At 27.3% G+C, this 24,287-nt stretch overlaps 2 protein-coding genes across 3 annotated transcripts; both read left to right on the forward strand.

The window, feature by feature from the left end:
* Nucleotides 1-4,681: 4,681 nt before the first annotated feature.
* LOC100200408 (ER membrane protein complex subunit 2) lies at nucleotides 4,682-6,087 on the forward strand. The gene has a single exon (XM_065790919.1). The coding sequence runs from the start codon at nucleotides 4,751-4,753 to the stop codon at nucleotides 5,597-5,599; it is 849 nt and encodes a 282-aa protein (XP_065646991.1). The 5' UTR covers nucleotides 4,682-4,750; the 3' UTR covers nucleotides 5,600-6,087.
* Nucleotides 6,088-6,192: 105 nt separating this feature from the next.
* LOC100204000 (transcription initiation factor IIB) lies at nucleotides 6,193-24,008 on the forward strand. 2 transcript variants are annotated; one of them, XM_065790921.1, is made up of 10 exons: nucleotides 6,193-6,318; nucleotides 6,404-6,517; nucleotides 12,547-12,628; nucleotides 12,710-12,817; nucleotides 12,962-13,048; nucleotides 13,744-13,873; nucleotides 13,953-14,062; nucleotides 14,145-14,239; nucleotides 17,922-17,998; nucleotides 23,592-24,008. In XM_065790921.1, exons 1-10 carry the CDS (start codon nucleotides 6,308-6,310, stop codon nucleotides 23,723-23,725), a joined length of 948 nt encoding a protein of 315 aa, XP_065646993.1. In that variant the 5' UTR covers nucleotides 6,193-6,307; the 3' UTR covers nucleotides 23,726-24,008. The 2 variants fall into 2 exon arrangements, with proteins under 2 accessions (XP_065646993.1, XP_065646994.1); XM_065790922.1 differs by having other exon boundaries at nucleotides 6,256-6,318; nucleotides 12,547-12,623.
* The last annotated feature ends 279 nt before the right edge of the window (nucleotides 24,009-24,287 follow it).

Below are 24,287 nucleotides of genomic sequence, written 5' to 3' on the forward strand. Positions count from 1 at the left end.
TAACAATAGAGTATTTATCAAGGTTTTTGTTTTAATTTAAAAATTATAATTTATAAAGTTCCATATTAAGGCAAAAAAAAATCATACAACAAGGGTATTATGAAAAAGGGCGGGGGGGGGTCATAAACCAGGTGACAATTTGTTTTTAATAAATTTTTATTTTTATTTATTACAAAACTATTTGAAATTATTATAATAATTTATTATATTGAATATAAATAATAGATACATAAAAGGAGTATATTAAGAATTATTTTGGGGCAAAAACACTTTAAAAGGGTTATGAGAGGGTCAAACAAAAATTCATGTCATTTTAGGACACCCTAATATATATATATGTGTGTGTGTATATATATATATATATATATATATATATATATATATATATATATATATATATATATATATATATATATGTAATTCATTTTTTATTGCTCTCTTCTTTAAGAACATTGAGCACTCTATTTGTAAAATACACTAACATAATTTACATATATATATACATATATATATATATATATATATATATATATATATATATATATATATATATATATATATATATATATATATATATATATATATATATATATATATGTATGTATGTATGTATTATATATATATATATATATATATATATATATATATATATATATATATATATATATATATATATATAGTGTATATATATATAAATATATATATATATATATGTATATATATATATATGTATATATATACGGTATTGGACAAAACAAGTGCAACCAAATAATGCTAATTTAGTTTCTTTACATAAAAGTGCTGCATTTTTTCAATTTAGAGAAATAACTATGTAACTGTTTAGAGACAAAGTTCTTCAAGTTTTATTCATCACAAAGTTCATTATTTGTACACGAAAATTAATAAATTAATCAAAAGTATTAAAAAAAGTTGATTTCCTTCTGGACAAAACAAGTGCAACTCGACAAAATGTTGACCAAGCTGTATTTCGCTATCAATATTTTGTGGGGAATCCTTTATTGTCGATCACAGCCTTGCATCTTCAAGGCATAGATTCGATCAGGTGATCAATGAAACTTTGTGGAATTGCTGCCCAGGCCTTTTGGATTTGTTCAAACAGTTGATCCTTATTATGAACACCTTCACGATTAATTCTGCGGTTGACGATCCCCCACAGGTTCTAGATAGGGTTGAGATCCGGAGATTGAGGCGGCCAATCCATCACCGATAGGTGGTTGTCTTGAAACCACTGCTTGACTACTTTTGCAGTGTGTTTCGGATCGTTGTCTTGCTGAAAAACCCATTTTATTGGCATATTCCATTCAGCATGAAGTAACATAACATCTTTCAGGATATTTTTATACATGAAACGGTCCATTATTCCATCATTTTGATGTATTGGACCTAGACCGTTAGAAGAAAAACACCCCAAGACCATTACATTGCCTCCACCATGCTTCACGGTCTTACGGTAGTAACGTAAATCGAGGCGTTTTCCGGCCGGTCAATGTACACGGCAAATGCCATCGCTCCCAATGATGTTGAACTTCGATTCATCACTGAACAGGACAGTTCGCCATTTCTGCACATTCCAGTCAATATAAGATGTAGCAAACAGGAGTCTTTTCTTCTGGTTTTTTAGTGAAGTCAGTGGTTTCTTTGCAGGGCGTCGAGAAAACAATCCAGCTTCAACAGCACGTCGTCTGATTGTTAGGTCCGATACAGGCAGCTCTAATTGCTTTTGTATCTCGACTGATGATATCCAGGGATCCTTCTTGACGGATCTGACGATCATAGAATCCTCTCTAAAAGTGGTGGAACGCGGTCTTCCACCTTTGTTATCTGCTGCCAACTTTCCCGTAGAACGATATTTGGAACGATATTAGTCTTGATACGGTCAATTTTTTCAGGCGATATTTACTTTTTTGTGACATTCCACTTACGTAATCGCCAATAATTTTCTTTCTTAGTTCCAATCCAAGACTGTCAGGAGCCATTTTTGCACTTGAAGTCATAAAAATAATAAAAATAAATAATCACGCTTCTCAAGGCTTACCGTGTTACATTTACCTTGTGATGATACAATAATGCTCTGTGGAACACAACATCTTGATTGGATGTGGACTGTATTGATGTAATGAAACACTTGTTGTATTTCACTTCTTGTATTGATGTTCTTCGATAAAACACTTTGATAAAACTCACTTTGATAAACTGTCTTGATAATACTGACTAATTCACTTCCATATACTGTTTGAATAACATGTCGATTTACATGTCTCTTATAGAGTAAAATGAACCTGTGTGAACCTGTTCTGGAAGATTCTAGATGCTTCTTTTCAATGCTACTGGAAGCTTCTGGGTGCATCTGGATGCTTCTGAATGTTTCTGGATATATCTGGATGCTACTGGATGCTTCCAGATGCTTCTTCTGGAAACTTCTGGAAGCTTCTGCATGCTTCTGGAAACTTCTGGGAACTTCTGGATACTTCCTTTAATTATTAATAAACTTCCGTGACGTTGACACGGAATTAATAAACTTCCGTGACGTTGACCAGACTTAAGAAAATGAAACAAACCAAAAAAGTTGCATTTGTTTTGTCCGCTGCAAAATGGCACTTGTCAACGAAATTCTGCCAGTGTGCTGTCACCTGTCAGCTGATTGCTCATGTCATGGCATGCTATGACTCCAGACTCCTGAACTGTTTGCTGTGGTAGTATAGTTCGTTTCGTTTTTAAGACATATAAAATTAGGAACACTCTTTAGCAATGTTTGATGTTGGTTGCAAATGTTTTGTCCAATACTGTATATATATGTATGTATATTTGTATGTATATATATGTATGTATATATGTATATATATATATATGTATATATGTATGTGTATATATATGTATATATATATATATATATATATATATATATATATATATATATGCATATATATACTTATATATATATATATATATATATATATATATATATATATATATATATATATATATATATATATATATATATATATATATATATATATATATATATATACATATATTTATAGTTTGTTGCATTTGGGAGTACGGAAGGAAAAAAATGATTCTTATGCCAACAAATACGTCACTTTTATTTACTTTTTACTTCCAACATTTGCCTGTTGTCAGAAAGTAAAAACCGTTTATTTAATTACAAATTAATCGTTTCTTAAAAAAACTGCAAAAACGTAAATTTAATCGACCATGTTTTTAACAATATAAACAATGTTTTTATTTTTATGTTTTTTAATAAAATATATTTATTTTTATTTTTTTGAATAAAATGTTTTTATTTTTATTTTTTTTTACTGTAAATTATGCGCGGAGTGTTGCTACATTGACTATCTTTATAGCCTGACTCGCAACAAAGTGCTGCTACATTGGCTGACAAATAGCCTGACTTGCAATGGAGTGCTGCTACATCTACTCCCTTTTAGCTGACTCGCAAGGGAGTGCTGCTACATCGACTGAGGGCTTGGTTGGGGCAGGCAGTCTATCAATTAATAAAAAAAAAAAGTTCTGGTCTTACATGGAAAAAACTTTCTGACAACATATAAGAGTTATATATTTATATATATATATATATATATATATATATATATATATATATATATATATATATATATATATATATATATATATATATAATATATATATATATATTATATATATATATATATATATATATATATATATATATAATATATATAATATATATATATATATATATATATATATATATATATATATATATATATATATATATGACAAAGTATATTTTTAGAAAACTTTGAATAATAAGAACATAGACATTGATGAAGTGCTAAAAACTGTTCTTGGTACAAATTCAGAAATGCAACCTCCACATTCGCCTGATGCCTAAACGATAAATAGGTAAAAAGAAATTATTATCATTTTTTTTTTTTTTCAGAAATTTCTTTTAAATTATTATTAACTATTTTACTCTTTTTTTTTTTTAAAGTTTTAAAGAATGGAAAATGTCGAAAAATATAAAGTAGCTTTGTAATTCGAATGTATGAAATTTGAGGTTTAACACTTTTTAAAAGACAGTTTTTGTACTATGAATGTAGAGTTTATAAGATAAATTTTATAGTAACTCTTTAATTTCTTATTTTAAAATTTTAATTACACTTTTAATACATTAAAAGTCTTTTTTTATTTAAAGATGTTTATTTTATTATGTTATGTTATTTTTATAAATTTATCTTTGATAACATTTTTCTTCATTGTTGAGATATACATTATATTAGATAAGTTTGTGTGTGTGAGAGTCTGTGTGTGTGTTTATAATTGTGTATGATTGTGTGTATATGTATATATACATACATGCATACACACATACATACATGCATACACACATACACACATGCATACACACATACATACATACATACATACATACATACATACATACATACATACATACATACATACATACTTACATATGCATACAAATGCATACATACATATAACAGAGGTTGACTTTTGGTTTGTTTGACAGCTTTACTGTCTAGCAGAATGGTTGGTTGTTTACACCACGTGAGTTTTCAGACCAGAAAGGCACTAAATTTTTATCTATTATAATATCTGATAATACTTAATATATTATAATGTCTGATAATTCTAAGATTATCTATTATAATATCTGATAATACTTGTTTTGTTTTTAAGATTTCAAAAATAAAAACTATTAGAAATGTCAACAGATGAGATCTTAGATTTAGACGTTGCCCGTCAAAAAATGAAGAAGTGGAGAGATGATGGGTATCGCAACAGTGATGAGATTATTAGCTTAGGAGAGTGTATTATTTTAGATCATGCTAATAAACTTGGAGATGAACTATGGTTACTTTATGAACAAGTATGTATAGCAGCCTTTGATTGCAACCGAATGGATCTAGCTCTTAAATGTCTCCGTGCTCTAGACAAGCAGTTTCCTAGATCAAACAGAGTGTTAAAGTTAAAAGCAATGCGTAAAGAAGTTTTAGGCCAATATAATGATGCAAAGCAAATTTATGAAGTTATGCTTGAAGATGATCCAGCAAATCTTTCAATAAGAAAACGACTTATTGCACTTACAAAAATTAAAAATGATCCAGAAGAGACAATATCTGCATTAAATGCATATTTAAAAGATTTCATGGCAGATCAAGAAGCATGGATGGAATTAAGTGAGCTTTATATAAAACAACAAGAATTTTCAAAAGCTGCTTTTTGTATGGAAGAAGTTATGTTATCACATCCGCACAATCATTTGTACCACCAACGCTATGCAGAAATTCAATATACCATTAACACACCAGACAGTATGGAAAAAGCAAGAATGTATTTTGCACAAGCTCTCAAACTAGATCCTAACAATGTACGTGCTCTTTATGGTTTATTTCTGACTACAAACTCTTGTGTAGCTAAAAAAGGAACAGATGCTATGAAAACATGTACTTGGACTGCTGAAAGGATCGCTAGTATGTTTAACAGCAATGTAGGTGAATACCAGAAACAAGCTGTTACGGAAATGATGGGTAGTTTGTCCATAACAAATTAAAATTATTTATTATGCAAATGATAAAATTATAAAAAGATTAGCTTTGATTTTAGTTAGCTTTATAAAAATATTTATGCAGATAAATGTTCTGCTTAAAAAAATTTAGTCATGTAAATAAAGAATATCTAAACAGACTTAATAAAATGTTTTCTTAATGTAATTTTTTTTTTTTTTTTATAAAATGTTTTACAACAAGAAAAATTGTCTCTTGAATCAGAAAAATTTGTTTGACTATATTTTATTTTGTTTCATTTGTTTTGAGTATCAGTTTTTTTTAAATTTCATCTGAGTTTTATTTTTGAACTTTTTTTTTTTTTTGAGTCTTTTTTTTTTTTGATTTTTTTGAATTTGGTTTGAGTTTATATTATAATGTTTTAACTTTTTTTTATTTATAAAATTTACTTTTTACCCTTTATTTTGAGATTGTAATAATTGTTATGTAATTTTGTATCTGCAAGTAATATTCATTTAATATATTTTTTTCTTTATTTAGTTTTCTTTGTGTTTCTTATTTGTTATTAAGCTATTTAAAAAGCTATTTAAAAAATCAAATATTCAAATATAAATCAAATTAAAAGACATTCTTATGTTTGATAGTGTTATGTTAATTGAAAAGAGTAAATGTTTTTATCTTTATTAACAGTAAATATTTTTATAGTTTAGAGTTTTAAAACATATTTAAAACTAGACTTACGCTGTTGCAAGGAGATGTCAGCAAGGTTGCATATGTTTTTTGTTCACTTCTTTTAATGCATTTTTTTCCCCAAAAAAGTGTAAATTTAACTATGAAAGATGTTTTTCTAGAAAAGGTGTTGGTTCACGGTTGATGTGCCCTAGTCATCCTAATGCACCTTTAGTTGAAGATTATCGTGCCGGTGATATGGTGTGTCCTGAGTGTGGGCTAGTTGTTGGTGATAGGTTGTTTTTATTTTTTTGCATTTAATGAGTGCATATATATTTACATATATATATATATATATATATATATATATATATATATATATATATATATATATATATATATATATATATATATATATATATATATATATATATAATATATTAGAGTACTGGAGTATATAGATGTGTCTAGTACCTGATATATCTATATATTCCAAGTACCCAAGACAACCACCAGAATAATCCAAACCAAGCAACTGACACATATTCCTGGTACCCAGGAAAACCAAACAACCAGCAGTTTTTATGGGTATTCTAAATATAAAAGTGATGGGTATCGGATTATTCTGTCTTTTTTTCCTTTTTTTACCTGACAAAACCTGGACCCATATATATATATATATATATATATATATATATATATATATATATATATATATATATATATATATATATATATATATATATATATATATATATATATATATATATATATATATATATATATATTTATATATATATATATATATATATATATATATACATATATATATATATATATATATATATATATATATATATATATATATATATATATATATATTTATATATATATATATATATTTATATATATATATATATATATTTATATATATATATATATATATATATTTATATATATATATATATATATATATATTTATATATATATATATATATATATATATATATATATATATATATATATATTTATATATATATATATAATATATATCACCTATTATATATATTATATATTTATATATAATGTATATGATAAGTGATAATAATTGATAATATAATATATATATATAAATATATATATTTATATATATATTTATATATATATATTTATATATAAATATATATATATATATAAATTATAGATGATAATAATTGGAAGCTTGATTCATAATAGCAGTAAAACATTGTGCTTTTTTGAGCCACGTGAGTATATAGAAAAGTTATATTTGTGAATTATATGATTAGTTGAAATGTAGATATCTAAAAAGTTGTTGATCTTGATTATTTTGGTATTTGCATATGTATTGAATAGCTTTGTCTTGAGAATTTAAAAGTGTCAAAAACGATTCTGCTTTATCTTAGTTAGAAAAGCATGCATGGCAGTCAACATATTGTTTAAAATTAAGCTGAGTTTTATTTTTATCGTTATTTAAAATATCAATACTGCTTTTTGGTTATTTTTTTGATTTTTATCAATGCAATCTTAAATTCATAGTTAATAGAAATAAAATTATATACAATTATTTACAATTTTAGTTTATTGCCAATTGGTAACTAGGTTGTTACCAATTTAAAATGAATATAGGCTGAAATAAAGTAAAGATAAGTATAGAAATTGTACTAATATAAATATAAATTTTGAAAATGATAAAGATTTGAAGTAAACAAATTGTAAAAGTATGGCTATGAAATGTAAACTATATAAAAACTAGAGGGTAATATTGATATGTTTAAAGACAATCATAAAATTTTGAAGAATTTAGTAAAAACCAAAACAAAGAGAAGCAAAAATGAAATTGCCATTAGAAAGTCCATTGTTTGACAGAAAATTAGTTAATGAGAAAGTAAAACAAAGATATTCTGTGTGTACAAATCCTTAAAAATTTAAATGGAAAAGCTATATAGTGATCTGCAAATCAAAGCTAATGCTGTAATATATATATATATATATATATATATATATATATATATATATATATATATATATATATATATCAAGGGTTGAATTAAGCTATCGCGAAACACAAAATCTGGATAGTTATCTGGGCTTCAAAATTTTAGTTTATGCAAAACTGTGTTCTTTGTTTAAGAGAGGCGAATCAACTCAAATTTGTCAACGAAAAAGTTATAAAAAATAAAACAAACTTATGACTACAAAAGTAATAACACTCTAGTAACTAACTGAATCATATAAGTAAATAAACTAACTGAATTATAAAAATAATAACGCTATAATAGTGCTATTACTTTTATAATGCACCTGTAAATTTTATAATTCATTCTTTGTTCAAACAACAGAAGTAATCCCAAGTTTTAATTGAAATAGAAAAGCATCTAGAAAAATGGAGTGGATATTCAAATAGTATTTAAAACTTATTAAGAAACTTAAACAATTTTATAAAAACATGCTGTATAAAAAGTTTAGCATTATGAAAAATGTTACTAAACTTTTTCATAATGCTAAAATTTTTATAAAGTACGTTTTTATAAAATTGTTTAAGTGTATTTGTAAAAGTTCCTTAAGTTTTTAATAATATTTGAATATCCACTTTATTAAAGAGTTAAGGCTTACACGCGTTATCTCCAGGCAGTGTTAGTACAAATGCTAGCAACTTTGTTACCACTGCAAGTTTAAAAAACGTTAAGCATGAAAAACTTTCAACATCCATATTTCAAGTCATTAATTTTAATGACTTATTTTTAAGTTAAAAGTACTTCAAAAAATAATTTCAAAAGCAATTCCAAATAGAATTCCAAAAAAAATCTGCTCTATAAACAATCAAAGCAATCTTACTAGAAAATCTGCATCAAAGTTTACTTTAAATTTAAAGATGACATTGGGAGTTACAGAGATGTTAACCTCAAAAATAATAAAGCAAATCATTCAAAACAGAAGTATGAGTTTTAATCTCATTAATTATTCATGTAATGTATGTTTTCAAGCAGTGGTAAGAAGTAAGGTTTCTAGTGCACATTTTAAATGCGATGTGTTAGAAAGGAAGTTTCCCTAAGACTTATTAATTATTTATGAGAAATTCCTTTGTATTCCTACCACTGCCTTGACATAACGCTTAAACTCTATTTTTTCTAGATGCTTTTCTAATTTGATCAAAGTTTAGAATTACTAATGTTGTTTGAACAAAGAATGAACTTTATAAGTTATAAGTGCTTTATAAAAGTAATAACACTGTTATAGTTTTATTACTTTTATAATTCAGTTAATGACTAGAGTGTTATTACTTTTGTAGGTTTATTGTTTTATTTTATTTTTTATAACTTCTTCGCCAACAAACTTATAATAATTAAACCTAGTGTTTTAGTATTATATAGAACAAAGTAAAGGGGTAGGAACAGGTTTTTTTCAAAAATGTTGTTTTAAGAGCCACCCTAATGTGTGTATATATATATACACACACACACACACACACACACACACACACACATATATACACATATATACACACACATATATATATACACCTATATATATACACATATATATATACACACACATATATACACACACACATATATATACACACATATACATGTATGTATGTATATATATACAGTACTGTGAATAAGTTTTAGACCACTTGTATAATTAGGCGTATTTGCAATTTTTTTCCTATGTAATTTTTTTAAAGCGTACTTAAGTTTAATAATATATAAGAAAAGTTGAAAGAATATATTATTTTGAATAAATAAACAAAATTGATGACGAAACATGAAGGATTTGTTTGTTTATTTATTAAAACGATGTGTCATAACAACTACATCCAAAACAGGATATTCGAAGAATGCTGTTACAGAAATCAGAGAAACTGGCTCCCTTGAAGATAAAAAGAAAAGTGGTAGACCTAAGCTAACAAAAGATGACAATAAATATTTAAAAACCCTATCTTTAAGAAATACAAAAAAAGCATCAACCGAGCTGGCAAAAGACATTAACACATCAACTGGCAAAAGTATCAATTCTTCTTTTATTCGACGGCGCCAACTTAAATCAGGATTAAGAGGGTGTGTTGCAATTTAAAAACCATTATTACGTTGTTGTAATAAAGAAAAATGACTTAAATATGCGAAACAACACAAGGATTGGGCCCAGGAAATGTTTAATCTGGTTCTCTACACCAATGAGTCCAAATTCAAAATTTTTGGAATGAAAGGACACCAATATGTTTGAAGAAGAATTAAAGAAGCCTATCAGCCTGAGTGTTTAAACCCTACTATTAAACACAGAGGAGGCTCTTTACAAGTTTGGGGCTGTTTATCTTCATCTGGAGTAGGTGATTTGATCAAAATAGGGGGCGACTCACCGGGGAACAATATGTGGATATCCTAAGGCACCATGCTGTATCATCCGGAATGAGACCAATAGGTCATAATTTTATTCTGCAACAAGACAATGACCCAAAACATTATTCCAGAGTGGCAAAAAATTATTTAAATGAAATGGCAGAGGAAGGAGCACTGGAATTGATGACCTTGCCTCCCCAGAGTATAGTTTTGAATATAATTGAGCATATTTGGGATTACCTGGACAGAAAGAAGGTTCAACATGCTCCCCGAAATGCTGAAGAATGTTTTAAAGTACTTCAAAGAGAATGGCACAACATACCTCAGGATTTTGTAACTAACTTGAATGAATCTATTACCCGGCAAATATTGGCTGGGATTGAGGCAAAAAAAGTACATAGTAAATATTAAGAGTTTTTTTATGAAGTTTGACATTAAAAAGTTTGTAATTGTTCATATTTTGTGTGAAATACATGTGTTTTAATAAGTTTATAATTTAGAACTACAAACTTAAATATTAGAGAAGAATTCTCCGGGATTTTTTGAAAAATGTGGTCTAAAACTTATTCACAGTACTGTATATATATATATATATATATATATATATATATATATATATATATATATATATATATATATATATATATATATATATATATATATATATATATATATATATATATATATATATATATATATATATACATATACATATACATATACATATATACATATACATATATATATATGCATATATATATATATATATATATATATATATATATAAATAGATAGATAGATATAGATAGATAGATATATATATATACACATATATATACACAGATATATATATACACACACATATATATATGTGTGTGTGTATATATGTATATATATACACATGTGTGTGTGTGTGTGTATATATATATATATATATATATATATATATATATATATATATATATATATATATATATATATGTATATATATATACACACGCGTATATATATATATACACACACACACACACACACATATATATATATATATATATCTATATATATATAATATATTCACACGCATATATATGTGTGTGTATATAAATATACATATATATATGTGGGGAGGTGTGGGTGTATTAAAGTTTGAGAAGCTATGCCCTAGTATGGTATCAGTGCACTGCAAAATTGATGGAAATTTAGTTCAATACAAATACAAAGATATGTTACAAAACATAATGGAGCTAATGCTGACAATAACCTACTTATTACTTTTAATGCATAACAACAACCAAAAGCATGCTGCATGGTCTTTAAAATCTTGACTTGAGTAAAATAAAATGAATATTCTGGAAACATTGGATTCAGATCGGGACTAAACCTGATTTGAATCCAATCAAGAAACTATGGGATGATAATGAAGTGGCTTTACGAGGTAAGTAAACCTCTAATTTTTATAATTTTTGGGGGAAATTCAAAACATCTGGGATGCCACAACTTTCAAAAGATGTCAAAGGCTTGTTAACAGTATGGCATTAATATGCACGGAAGTATTAAAGAATAAAAGCTACCCAAAAGATAAATACAATATTTCAAGAATTATAATAACAAAAATTAAATTCAATTATTATTACTATAATTCAAGAAATGACAAAGTAGTTTTTTAGGAAAATAAAGTTTGATCCTCATTTTGCTCCAAAAACATCAGAAAAGACTTGGCAGCTTTTACATCAGAAAGAAATTCTATTTCACTGAGTGCAACAGTTACATCTTAGCAGTTCTCAAAATTCTCTATCTATTCTGTTTTCAATTGCTTACTTTCTTCATGTTTTGCATTAAGTTAACATTATGCATGAATTATATTATACATGTATTTTAGCATAAGTTTTGATTGTTTTATTAGTTTATAGTTATATATTCTATTTTACGGAAGTTTAACTTTTAATATTTTATATTATATTTAGAGTTATAGATGTGGGTAGTGAATGGAGAACTTTTAGTAACGAAGCTAATGGAGTTGACCGTTGTCGTGTTGGTGGTGGTGAGGTTGCACATGTTTTTGATTAAGCCCATAATAAACAAGTATTTTATTTGTTTCTCTTGTGTTACTAATTTGAAATGTTTTAGAATCCTTTTTTGGATGGTACTGATCTTTCAACAATGGTTGGTTCTGATCGTGCCAGTGGTTCTGGATTGGACTTACAAGGATATGCTCGGTACCAAAATAGAAGTGGCGTAAGAGAAGTTATTTTAGTATAGTGTAAGAAAAGTTATATATATTGTAAGTTAAGAAAAGTTGTATATAAGTAAGTTAAGTTTAATTTAAAAGAAGTTATGTTGGAGAAATGTGTTCTGCTGAATAATATTTTTATAATACAGATAAGTGGATCAGATAGAAGTTTGCTAAACGCCTTTAGAGAAATTCAAACTATGGCTTCTCGAATAAATTTACCTAAGACAATAACAGTAAGTTCTTTAACTGCTTTTTTTCTTCTTTTTTTGTGTGTTATGTACAGCATTTTTTATTGTTTTTTAAGAATTTAAAAAAATATATATTTTTGAGGTTTTTTTAAACTTGTTTTTATATTTTACAAAGTCTATCATTAATTTTATAAGATAAAAACTTTTTTTTTTTATAATTAAACTTTTCTTTATTATAATTCTGACTATTATTACTCTGTTAGTGTAAAAAGTTATAAATTAATATTTAATTATAAATTGAATATTTTTCAGGCTTTTTTTTTTATATTAAATTTTTTAAGAATGATTGAATCATTAATCAAATGTTAATAATAATAATTTTTTTTATACATATATAAACTGGGAGGCTAAATAAGCACAAATTTCATAAGTGCAAACTGGCATAAGTGCGTATTGGCATAAGTGTGCCGAATAAAATTTCAACATAAGTGCAAATTGACTTTTTGCACTTATGGCAATTCGCACTTATGTCAATGTTTGTAATTTTATTCGGCGCTCTTATACCAATTTGCACCTATGCCAGTTCACACTTGTGCCAGTTTTTGTAACTGCTTCGCACTTATGCCAGTTTACACTTATGCCATTTGCACTTATTCCAGTTTGCACTTTTGAAATTCGCGCTTATTCAGTCGTCCCAATAAACTTTTGACTATTCAAATCAATTTTAACAAGTTTTTTAGGATCGCTCAAATCAATTGTTCAAACAAGTTCACGATCAGAAGAGTTTAAAAGGTAGAAGTAATGATGCAATAGCATCTGCCTGTTTATATATTGCTTGTCGCCAAGAAGGTGTTCCAAGAACTTTTAAAGGTATGTTTCACATTTAAAAAGTTGTCAATAAAACTGTAAAACATATAGTTACTGTTTTTCTGTCTTTCGCTATTTATAGAGATTTGTGCAATAAGCAAAATACCTAAAAAAGAAATTGGTCGATGTTTTAAGTTAATCTTAAAAGCACTTGAAGCTAGTGTTGATATAATAACATCAGAAGACTTTATGGTTATTAATCTTTTAAGTACTTTTGCTGTTTTTGTAACAGAATTACATCTACACCATCAAGTTAAACGGTTTTTTTGTTTAGTCTAGGTTCTGCTCCAACTTAAGTCTTCCTGCAAGTGTGCAACGTGCTGCAACTTATATTGCCAGAAGAGCTATGGAACTTGATTTAGTGCCAGGGTAAATAATTTTTAAAATGTGTCTATATAAAATCCAAGCCACTCATAATTATTGTAGATAATTAAGAGTGGCCTAAAAAATCCAGCCACTCATAATTATTATAGATAATTGCTTATAAATGGAACTTCTGCATGCTGGCAACAAACGTCTGAACAAATTATTGCTGCAAGTGTTTATGATATCATTTAGTGCATCAAGTTAACAGATAGCATCAATCCAGGAAAATCCGTAGGAAGTATGAAAAACACCAGTGCGATACACTGTTTTTCATTGTAGAATGTACAGATTTTAAGCTCAAATGAAATATAACTAAGCTTGTTGAAGAGTTTGAAATATATATATATATATATATATATATATATATATATATATATATATATATATATATATATATATATATATATATATAAATATATATATATATTATATATATATATATATATAAATATATATATATATATATATATATATATATATATATATATATATATATATAAATATATATAAAAAAGCTTAGATTAAAAAATTCAAAATGGTTAAGCTACCGGGAATCGTGATTTTGGGTTCATTTAAATTCTGGGAAAATTTTATACAAGAATAGCAAATTTTTGCTTGTGGTTGTATATTTTTTAAACTTCATGCTTAAATTTTTTTTTTTTATCATTTTTTTCATCTATCATTATTAAAACTTTTATAATAGTTTTTATTTATAAGCATTTATCTATCATTTAGCTATCTATTTAATAAAATAAGAATTCTTTTTTATTATCATTTTTTTAAGAAAAAAAAATTTACATTTTTTCTACTTTTATATTTCCACTTCAAATGGCAGTGACTATTTTATACTCATAAAATTGATCAGAGGATAAATTTTTGATTACTTCATCCTCTCGAGTAATAGGAGGATTTCTGACATCAGTTTTTTGAGAGGGTGAATTATGTTATGACCAGTTATGTCATTTAATAATTTTCCGGCTTCTCTATTTGTTGCTGCTTAGTCTCTCCATAAAGATTTATCATCAGATGACGTAGAGGATTAAAATTCATATGTATGGAGTGGGCAAACCAGATAGTTTAGCTTTCTTTCTCTTCCAGTCAATGTATTGCTCTGCCTGACCACCCTGTATTAACTCTAGTAGAATCACCACCTATCGCTTTTAATCTTTTATTGACACCATTATTTTTCAAAAATTCATATATATTCTCAGCAATTACTTCAGTGTGTTTATATGTTTTTGAACTTTTTCAAGTGTGAAATGGAAAAGAAACCTACCACCAGGCTCTTGACATACTGTATAATGTTTTTCTTTGATTGTAGCAGGATAATATTTAGTCGAACCTTCAACTATTAATTGAACTATTAAACTTTTGCCTTATCAATTCTGCCATAAAAAAAATACACAATCAATAATGCTAGTCCTACATTGAGACTGCATAATTTTTTCTTGCGCTTGCTTGACTTTGTTGTGATCAATAACTAACTTGGTATTGTCTTCTTTAATTTATCCTGTATCTATCCAAGCTGCTGTTGCAATTGCAGCTGTTTGCCTTAAGCCTGTACCATATTGTATGCTTGCTAAAGCTATGTTTGAAATACTTTCATAATTCTTTTGTCCTCATTTCTGAACTTCATTTTGTCAACACATTAGATTGAGTTCAGTATTGCTGTTTGTTATGCAACATTCATTACTAAATAGTTCCTCTGTTTCGCTAAATTCAAATGCAAACCTTTTTTCCTGACTTCTAATTGTGTAATTTTGAATTTAATTAGATTTTGTTAGTTTTAAGTTGAAACAGGCAGATATTTGTAATATAATTAATTTTACTACTTTAGTTAACTTTTATTTATTAATTAATAATTGTTTAAAAACATAACTAATTTAAAAAATCTTACTTCTTCTTTCGATCTTCTTAATTTAATTTTATGTAGCTTTTTTTTCCTTTTAAATCTGCTAATTCGATTTGATGTGTACCTGTAGTCCCTATTTTAGCTCTTTGGCCTTCTTGCCCTTTGTATCTCCCTATTTTGCCCAAGTATAAAAACTAGCTATTTTTTTTGAATCTTTTTTTCTTTTCACATGTGCAATTAATGTGGACTTCATTTTTACATTCTGACCAACAATTTTTCTCTTGTAATTATTTATTTATTACAATTCAGTATATCAAACAATTTGTCAAGTTTAGCCATAATTCTTTATCGTTAAGCTTGCTTTTCCCCAAACAACCAGGTTGGCTGCATTCCGATCATCAACCAATCTTGCAGTAATATAATGTTCGATATGTGTTACAGGATATACAAATTTTGCGTGGATCCATTTACTTATCAACTTTAAGTAAATATCATTCATTAAGTAATTTATCAGATTTATTTTATTTTTTGTTTCTTTCTTGTAAAAACAGATCATATCTAAGAAGATCTTTTAGCATTGGTAACTCCGATACAAGAAAATTTGTTTCAGAACCTATATATTCTGAAAGCTTTGATCCGCTCCTTTTTCTAGTTCTTGATGATACTGACTCATGATTAAGTAACAAATTTTATAATTTTCAAACTTTTTATGCAAATGTTTATAATATTTTTTGACATATAAAAATAAGATAGAAACTATTAGTTTGACAATTTATAAATTGGCGACTTTTTATAGTTTTACACATATCACAGATAAAACTCAAAGTGAGTGGGTGTAAACAATTACTTGCGTTTAAAAATGTGTGCAAAACAGTCTGTGGTTAGAGTCATTACACAAAATTACAAAAAATTTACATTAATATGTAATTTTAAAACATAGTTCCCTGTAGCTTAATATAATTTTTTTAGCTTTAGTTTAGTTGTACACAAGCTTTCTATATATCGCGTTTTTGTAAAACCTTTTTTTTAAAAAAATCATAAAGTATGACACACCCTCATATATATATATATATATATATATATATATATATATATATATATATATATATATATATATATATATATATATATATATATATATATATATATATATGTATGTATATATATATATGTATATATGTGTATATATATATATATATATATATATATATATATATATATATATATATATTTATATATATATATATATATATATATATATATATATATATATATATATATATATATATATATATATTATAGATGTTATTCCTCAATAAGTTAATGTTATTCTTCAATACAAAAAGTATATTAATAAATTAATGTTGTTCCTCAATACAACAAGTATATTAAAACCTTTAATATCTGAGTTTCTTATTAAAATTTTGAAAGTAATTAGGATTTATGTAAAAAAAATTGTATTTTCATTAATATAATGACACTTTTTCTTATAGAAGATGAAATAGGTAAAATCAATAAAAAAAATAGTTTTTTCTATTTATGTGTTCCAAAAGCCATGTTTTTGCAGCTTGTTTTCACATACAGTTTTAACAAAGGTTGAAATATGGTTCATTTTTATGGCAATTGTAAACATGCTAGTCAAATTTATCTGAACCAATACCTGCATGTACAGATATGTTAACTAGTTCTATATCTTAGGTTGTTAGTTTTTCCAATGTATGTCTTTTTTTCATCACATATTTGTACATTTTTTCCCTGTTTTCTACATTGCTAAATAAATTTTTGAATTGGAATTATTTAAAGTTATTAAGTTGTTGTTTTTTTTTATTTCAGTCGAAGTCCTGTTTCAGTTGCAGCTGCAGCTATATATCTAGCTTCACAAGCATCTTTGGACAAAAAATCACAAAAAGGTAGAATATTTTGTCAGTTACATGAACATGTGCTATACATACATATCCACCATAAAAAAAATGAATTCAGAGTTTTATATTTATTTTTTTCATAATTTAGAAAAATTATTGTCAAACATTATTTTCTCATTTTTGTTTTTGTTGTTGATTTCGAAAAAAAACTGACTTTATGCACTCTCTTTATCGTGCTGGCAAGCCCCATAAAGAGTGCTTTGCAATGGATTGTTTAAATGGTTTCCAGTAGTAATTGATCATTTGAGAAGATGGAAAGTAGAAGACTCAGTAAGAGTGTTGCATTAATATATCAGCAATAGTTATTAGCATCAACTAAGTTGTTCAGCTTTTCACCAGCCACAGCAAACCCTAGTCAAATAGTCCTATAGGATTCAATAGGATTTTGCCAAATATGTCATATGAACAATAGGACTCAATAGGATTTTGGAACAAAAAAAAGACAAAACCTTGATAACTATTCTTAACTTTTTAACTTATGTGTTTTAATTTAATGGGGTTCAAATCTGAAATTTTTTTGGTTCCAAATTCTTATAGAATCCTATAAGAGTTTTTGACTAAGAACCCAAAGCTTTCACGAAAAAGAAAAAGAAGAAAAAATACATTTAAGATCGGCTGACTGTTCTAAGAAATCAAAAAGTGATCGGTTTTTGTCAAGACTGTATAATCATTTGCAAATAGAACTACTTTATAGGTAAGATTACCAGGAAGATCATTAATGTAGATGAGAAACATCCATTAACGTAATGTAATAAAACATCCATTAACAGTAATGTAATAAAGTTGTCCTTAATGGACAACTTTATTACATTACTGTAATAAAGTTGTCCATTAAGGACAACTTTATTACAGTATTAATACTGCAATTAAAAGGAATGATTTGATCATTTTAAAAACTTTCTCATACACCATACTAAATGAGAAAATCCATATACCAGACTTTATTGAAAGTTTTTGATATATCAAAAGCAATAGCCCTTGTCTCACCGCCTGGTCATTAGGTTCAAGGGCTGAGGTAGAGGAAAATTTCTTTGCAAATAGTTTTGTTTTTTCTTGGGAGATGTTAAGCTTATCTGTTAATGACACAGCTAAAGATTTTCCAAAAGACTTTAAAACCAAACTTCTGAGATCAAATTTAATATTCTGAGAATAATGGACCTTTGTGTCAGCTTATTGTCAGACCTTATTGCATCTACTTCTTGTAATAATAAAAAAGTGTTTGTTCTCCAGAGATTTGTTTTGAAGGAAATATAATGAATCTAGGATTTTATAAATGAGGCACATTTTTCAGCAGAGACAAAAAATGTCAGCCTAAGGATCATTAAAAGAAAATTAAAAAATGAATTCCAGTCAGCTATAAGAAGTTAGGTGATTGAGTGAATCTGATGTAGAATAAGTACAAGATAATAGAGATAATAGAGAACAACGAGAAACTAAGCACAATCTTTATTAACCATTGAACTTGACTCGATAATGTATGACACCCTAAAGACACCCTATGCAATAATCTATGTGGTTGTCTCATTCCAGCAAATCCAAGTTCGATCCCCACCACGTCCCTGGTAGTACCGCGTTCAACTTGTTTCTCCGCGCAGCGGCCTTTTGCGTCAAGGTTCGTGTTTCGGAGTTATAGAGTTGAGAGAGGGTTATAACCACAATTAAGTAGCCTCCTCATCTGTAGTGGCCTTGTCGGCCTTGGGGAGGTGAATTAACAAACAAAACAAAACAAAATTCGCATCAAAAGATTAGCTATGCGCAACATGGCACTGTTAGTTCCCTAAGAGATACCACAGAGTTCAGGAAACCTTACTACCAGCTGGCCTCAGAACTATTAACCGAGTTTAAAAGGTGCACCCTCATTAGGAAATAACAAAAAGAGTTGTATAGCCGCTCCCAAGAAAACACAAGAAAAAACCATCAAAAGAATCAAGAAGATTCGTCATTTTAGACTGGAAACAATTGTACCTATTCGATGATAATGGGTTGCATGGCTGATTGACATATATTTTCTACTTACCTCTAACGTCTTTGACTAAGCCTACTTCAACCCTGTACTCAACCGAAAGCCCCTAGGTAAAAAAGTAAATCCTACAAGAATATGAGGCAGACCTGGTATCAGAAAATATGCAAATAAAATTAAACGAAATGTCTTGCTTTTAAGTATCTTCTAGAGTAGGCAATTAGTGTATAATTTGTTTAAGGAACGATTGGATTTAGGATATCTATTAAACTTTATACGCTGAACACTCACATGGAAGTACAATAACAATATTGGTAACTACTCTGAAGAACAAGAAGAGCGATTTTACAATGGATATGAAGGAACATAGATACCAAGGTCTCTCCAATGAGAAAGTTGTCGGATGTTGTATCTTGGGAGCTGTGAAAAAGTGCCATCTAACTACAACCGCAATTCTATAAAGACAAGTAATTGCTTATGTGTTTATGGTTTATGTGGTTTTCAAAATTATGCTTTTACTTTTTTATTATTATTGTTATTTGTGTTTCACTTCCCCAAGGCTGAGAGGACCACTTTAGCGGGGGGGGGGGGGGGTTGAATTTTCCCCAACCCCTCCTCTTCTTCTCTCCTACTTAAAACCGGTGCCGCGACAATGATTTTTAGTCATCATTATTTCAATCATCATTTTAATCATTTGTGTTTATCTTGTTTTGTTTTATCCTAAGATAAGGAGTTGATTTAAAAGGTTTTTTTTGAATACATGAATTTGGTGGACGATGTTACTTTAGTTACGATAAGAAAACTTTTTTACTGAAGACTTAAACGCTTTTGTTGCAAATACTACGCTATTAGTAGATAATAATTGAAAATTGTTCAAAGTATTTTAACTATATTTTCGTAAATTCAATTTTAGTTGTTATTTTTAAATGTGTAAATACTTTAAACAATTTTTAATCAATATTTACATTACATAATATATTTACATATATTGAATCGCGCAATATTTGTAAAATAACAAAATGGTTTTTATTAGCAAATCTGTTCATTTAACTTTTACTAAAGGTTAATAATTTTTAAAGTGATTTTAAGGCGCCTTTTAAATTAAAGATATTTAAAGAAGAGATAATTACGGCAAACATAATTTTAAAAATGTTATATATTTTTTTGATTAAAAAACATAGAGTAAAACCGGGTCAAACAGCACACCATATCATTCTGCAAACTGATCGAAATTATTAAATAATGTGGCTATCTTAAACGCGAAGCTCAATTGCACTTATTTAAAAATTGCAAGCCTGGTAAAGACTGGTTTTAGCCTTTATGAAAAGATGGTCAAAAGAATTTTCAACAAGAAAAGCGGATAACTTAGCATCTAAAAGAGCAGCCTCTTCTACGCCAAAAATCGTTATTTTGAAAGCGTCGCCAACCAATATCAACAGACTAGTATAACTTCTGGGTCGCATAATTGAAATTGTGATGAAACAGGTTTTTCGGGTGATCAAGGCAAAGCAACCGTAGTGTGTCGAAAAAGGACAAGACGTACATAAACTTACTGGCAACAATGAAAAAAATCATTATACTGTAAACAATTGCTGCAACGCTGATAGTCATTTTGCACCACCATTTGTGATATACAAAGCCAAAAGAAACTTTCGTCCTGGATGGGCAAGAGGTGGTACTTCTGAATGGCACTAAATATTTAATTTCAAAATCAGGTTGGATGGAGCAAGATACGTTTATTGAATGGCTGAAATAAGTATTTATACCCGAAACTGAGCAAATTATTAGTGTTTTTATTTTAGTATTAGATGGGTATACAACAAACTATTAAAAGTTGCAAAATGTAGAATACAGTTACACACAGAAATGTTGCAATGCGAAAATTCGGTGTGTCGAGAACGGTTGTGCAAAGAAACATGTTTACCAAAGAAATATGTAGTTGGAACTAAAATTTTGTTGCAAAAAATGTAAAAATTTTAATACAGTTTCCTAAATATAAGTTGTGTTGAAAAAAACAATTAAAAAAAAAGTTAAAATGTTAATATTTTCTGTGTGCGGTTTTATCAGAATGTCGTCTTAAAGTGCGCGGTTTTATCAGAATGTCGCCTAAAATCGCACGCTTTTTTTATTTTTTTATTTAATATTTTCGGTAATTTTATTATTATTATTTTTTAACATATATTTATATTATCTTATGTAGTTTTTTATTACCTATATGAAAAGAAAAAAAAAAAGAAGAAAAAGGAAATAGAAAAAAGTTAAATTTTATTGATAGGTACTTATTTCGAATTTAGATAAGTTATGCTTTAACATAAATACACTGAACAAATCATATCTTCTACTTTCTTTAGTGAAATACGCTCAGCCATAAATCCCTAATATAAGAAATCTCCAATAACAAACCAACAAGAGCTTACTCTGGCCTTAATGCAGTTGGATGACAAAGATGACTGTGAGGAAAGTCCTTTCTGATCTGCAACTAAATTTTGGATAAAAAAACTTCACTCTAAATAATTTTTATAACTTCTTTTTAATAACTTGAATGATAGCTTCGTACCATCTTCTAAAAATATGTACTTTGAAAGCTCATTTCTGATATATGGAAGGCACCAAAGATTGTTTATAACAATAAGAATGTTTTTCAAAACAAAATTGATGAACTTATTTGTAGAGCACGTTGCAACAAAGATCGTTTGTAACAATAAGAATGTTTTTTTAAATAAAATTCATGAACTTAATTGTAGAACATGTTTGCTTAATATCAGTTTATGCATTTATTTGCTGTGTTAAAGAGACTATTTGAATGCTGCTTTGTTATGTGGCGTTTGAATTTATGCTCCGATTTACATTTTATCATACAATGGTGAAAGTAAATTTGAAGCGTATTTACTCCCAATTTCAACAAGAAAAGAACTGAAATTATTGATAAACTTGAGTTCTCAAAAAGGAAATATCTGATCTAGATCTAATATGAAATAATCGAAGAACTGTTTATCTGTTGAGTTCGTCATTTTTCAGATTTTTGTGCACTTATTGGTAGTCTGGGCACGATAAATAAACTATTTTCAACATAAATTCAAAATTTTAACTTTAATTGTTTAAAACAATAGAATCTTGCGAAAACGGCCCAACTGGCCAGACTATCTGTTATTATGACTATGGTTCAGTTAGTAACCAAAGGACATTACTTAAAGAGGCAATTTCTTTTTAATTCATTTTATTGACCTGAAGAATAAATGAGGTAGCTAAAATAAACTGAAAATTATTTATATACTGCTGCATATAAAACTGAAGTTTTTTTTTTCTATTGTTAATAAAAAAGCAAAATTAAAAAATGAAAATAATTTTTAGGCGCTTTTTTTTGGGCGCCCATACCGTCCAGCAGTACTAAAACAGGTCTGGATTCGTCCATATATTATAATGACAATAAAATATAATGACATGAAATAATATGTTATTTTTAATTACTTAGTTGTTATATTTAAATGTGTTTAAATTTTTTTATATGTTTAAATGTATTTAAATGTGTTTATGCTTTATAATCATATAAAAATGTATGTGTATGTATGTATGTTTATATAAATTTGTGATTTGATCAATTATAAAACTTTTTCATAATAGATATTGGAGATATTGCAGGAGTTGCTGATGTTACTATCCGTCAATCATATCGCAGTTTGGTTGTTCGAGCAGCTGACCTATTTCCTCCTGACTTTGTGTTTCACACACCGATTGATAGATTGCCTACAAGTTAGTAGATGTTGCCTTCAAACTTTATTTTACTCGAAGCTTTACCGATTATCGACGTTATGGGCTTAGAGTTTTGCGAAATGTTTAGTATTTATACGATTTTACGGTCAGTTTTTTAAAAACTGTTGAATGACCTCGTTAGTCCGTATTTCTTAAATGCTTTCAAGAGTCTAACTGTTGTGAAACATGTTTTATGGGCTAAAAACATGTTATTATGAACTTCAAACTTTTTTATTCTAAATGGTTATATTACTATTGAAGACTTATTGAATTTGTGTTCAGGGGTAATTGCTATGTTTGTGTTAATGTATAATTGTGTTCAGGGGTTAATTGCTGAACAAGCCCGTTTTTCCACAATTTCCAAATAAAAGGGCTCTATAAGCCTAACCCTGGCTTATAGAGCCCTTTTTTTTTTGGAAATTGTGGACCTTTATGAATATTTTTGTAAACAACATATTTATCAAGTAGAAATTGATTTATATTTTAACAGAATTCAAGTCAATCAGTTTAAACAAAGATATTAACAATAATGGATACTAATTGAACAACACAAAAATTTCAAATATC

Source organism: Hydra vulgaris, chromosome 02 (genome assembly GCF_038396675.1).
Source record: "Hydra vulgaris chromosome 02, alternate assembly HydraT2T_AEP".
NCBI classification, from domain to species: Eukaryota; Metazoa; Cnidaria; class Hydrozoa; order Anthoathecata; family Hydridae; genus Hydra; species Hydra vulgaris.

What these genes read in the sequence shown, in the direction of transcription:
- LOC100200408 (XM_065790919.1), top strand. Translation starts at nt 4,751, where the DNA reads ATGTCAACAGATGAGATCTTAGATTTAGACGTTGCCCGTCAAAAAATG.
- LOC100204000 (XM_065790921.1), top strand. An exon ending in GGGCTAGTTGTTGGTGATAG is followed by an intron (nt 6,518 to 12,546) that starts GTTGTTTTTATT and finishes TATTATATTTAG; the next exon opens with AGTTATAGATGTGGGTAGTG. An exon ending in ATTTACCTAAGACAATAACA is followed by an intron (nt 13,049 to 13,743) that starts GTAAGTTCTTTA and finishes CAAGTTTTTTAG; the next exon opens with GATCGCTCAAATCAATTGTT.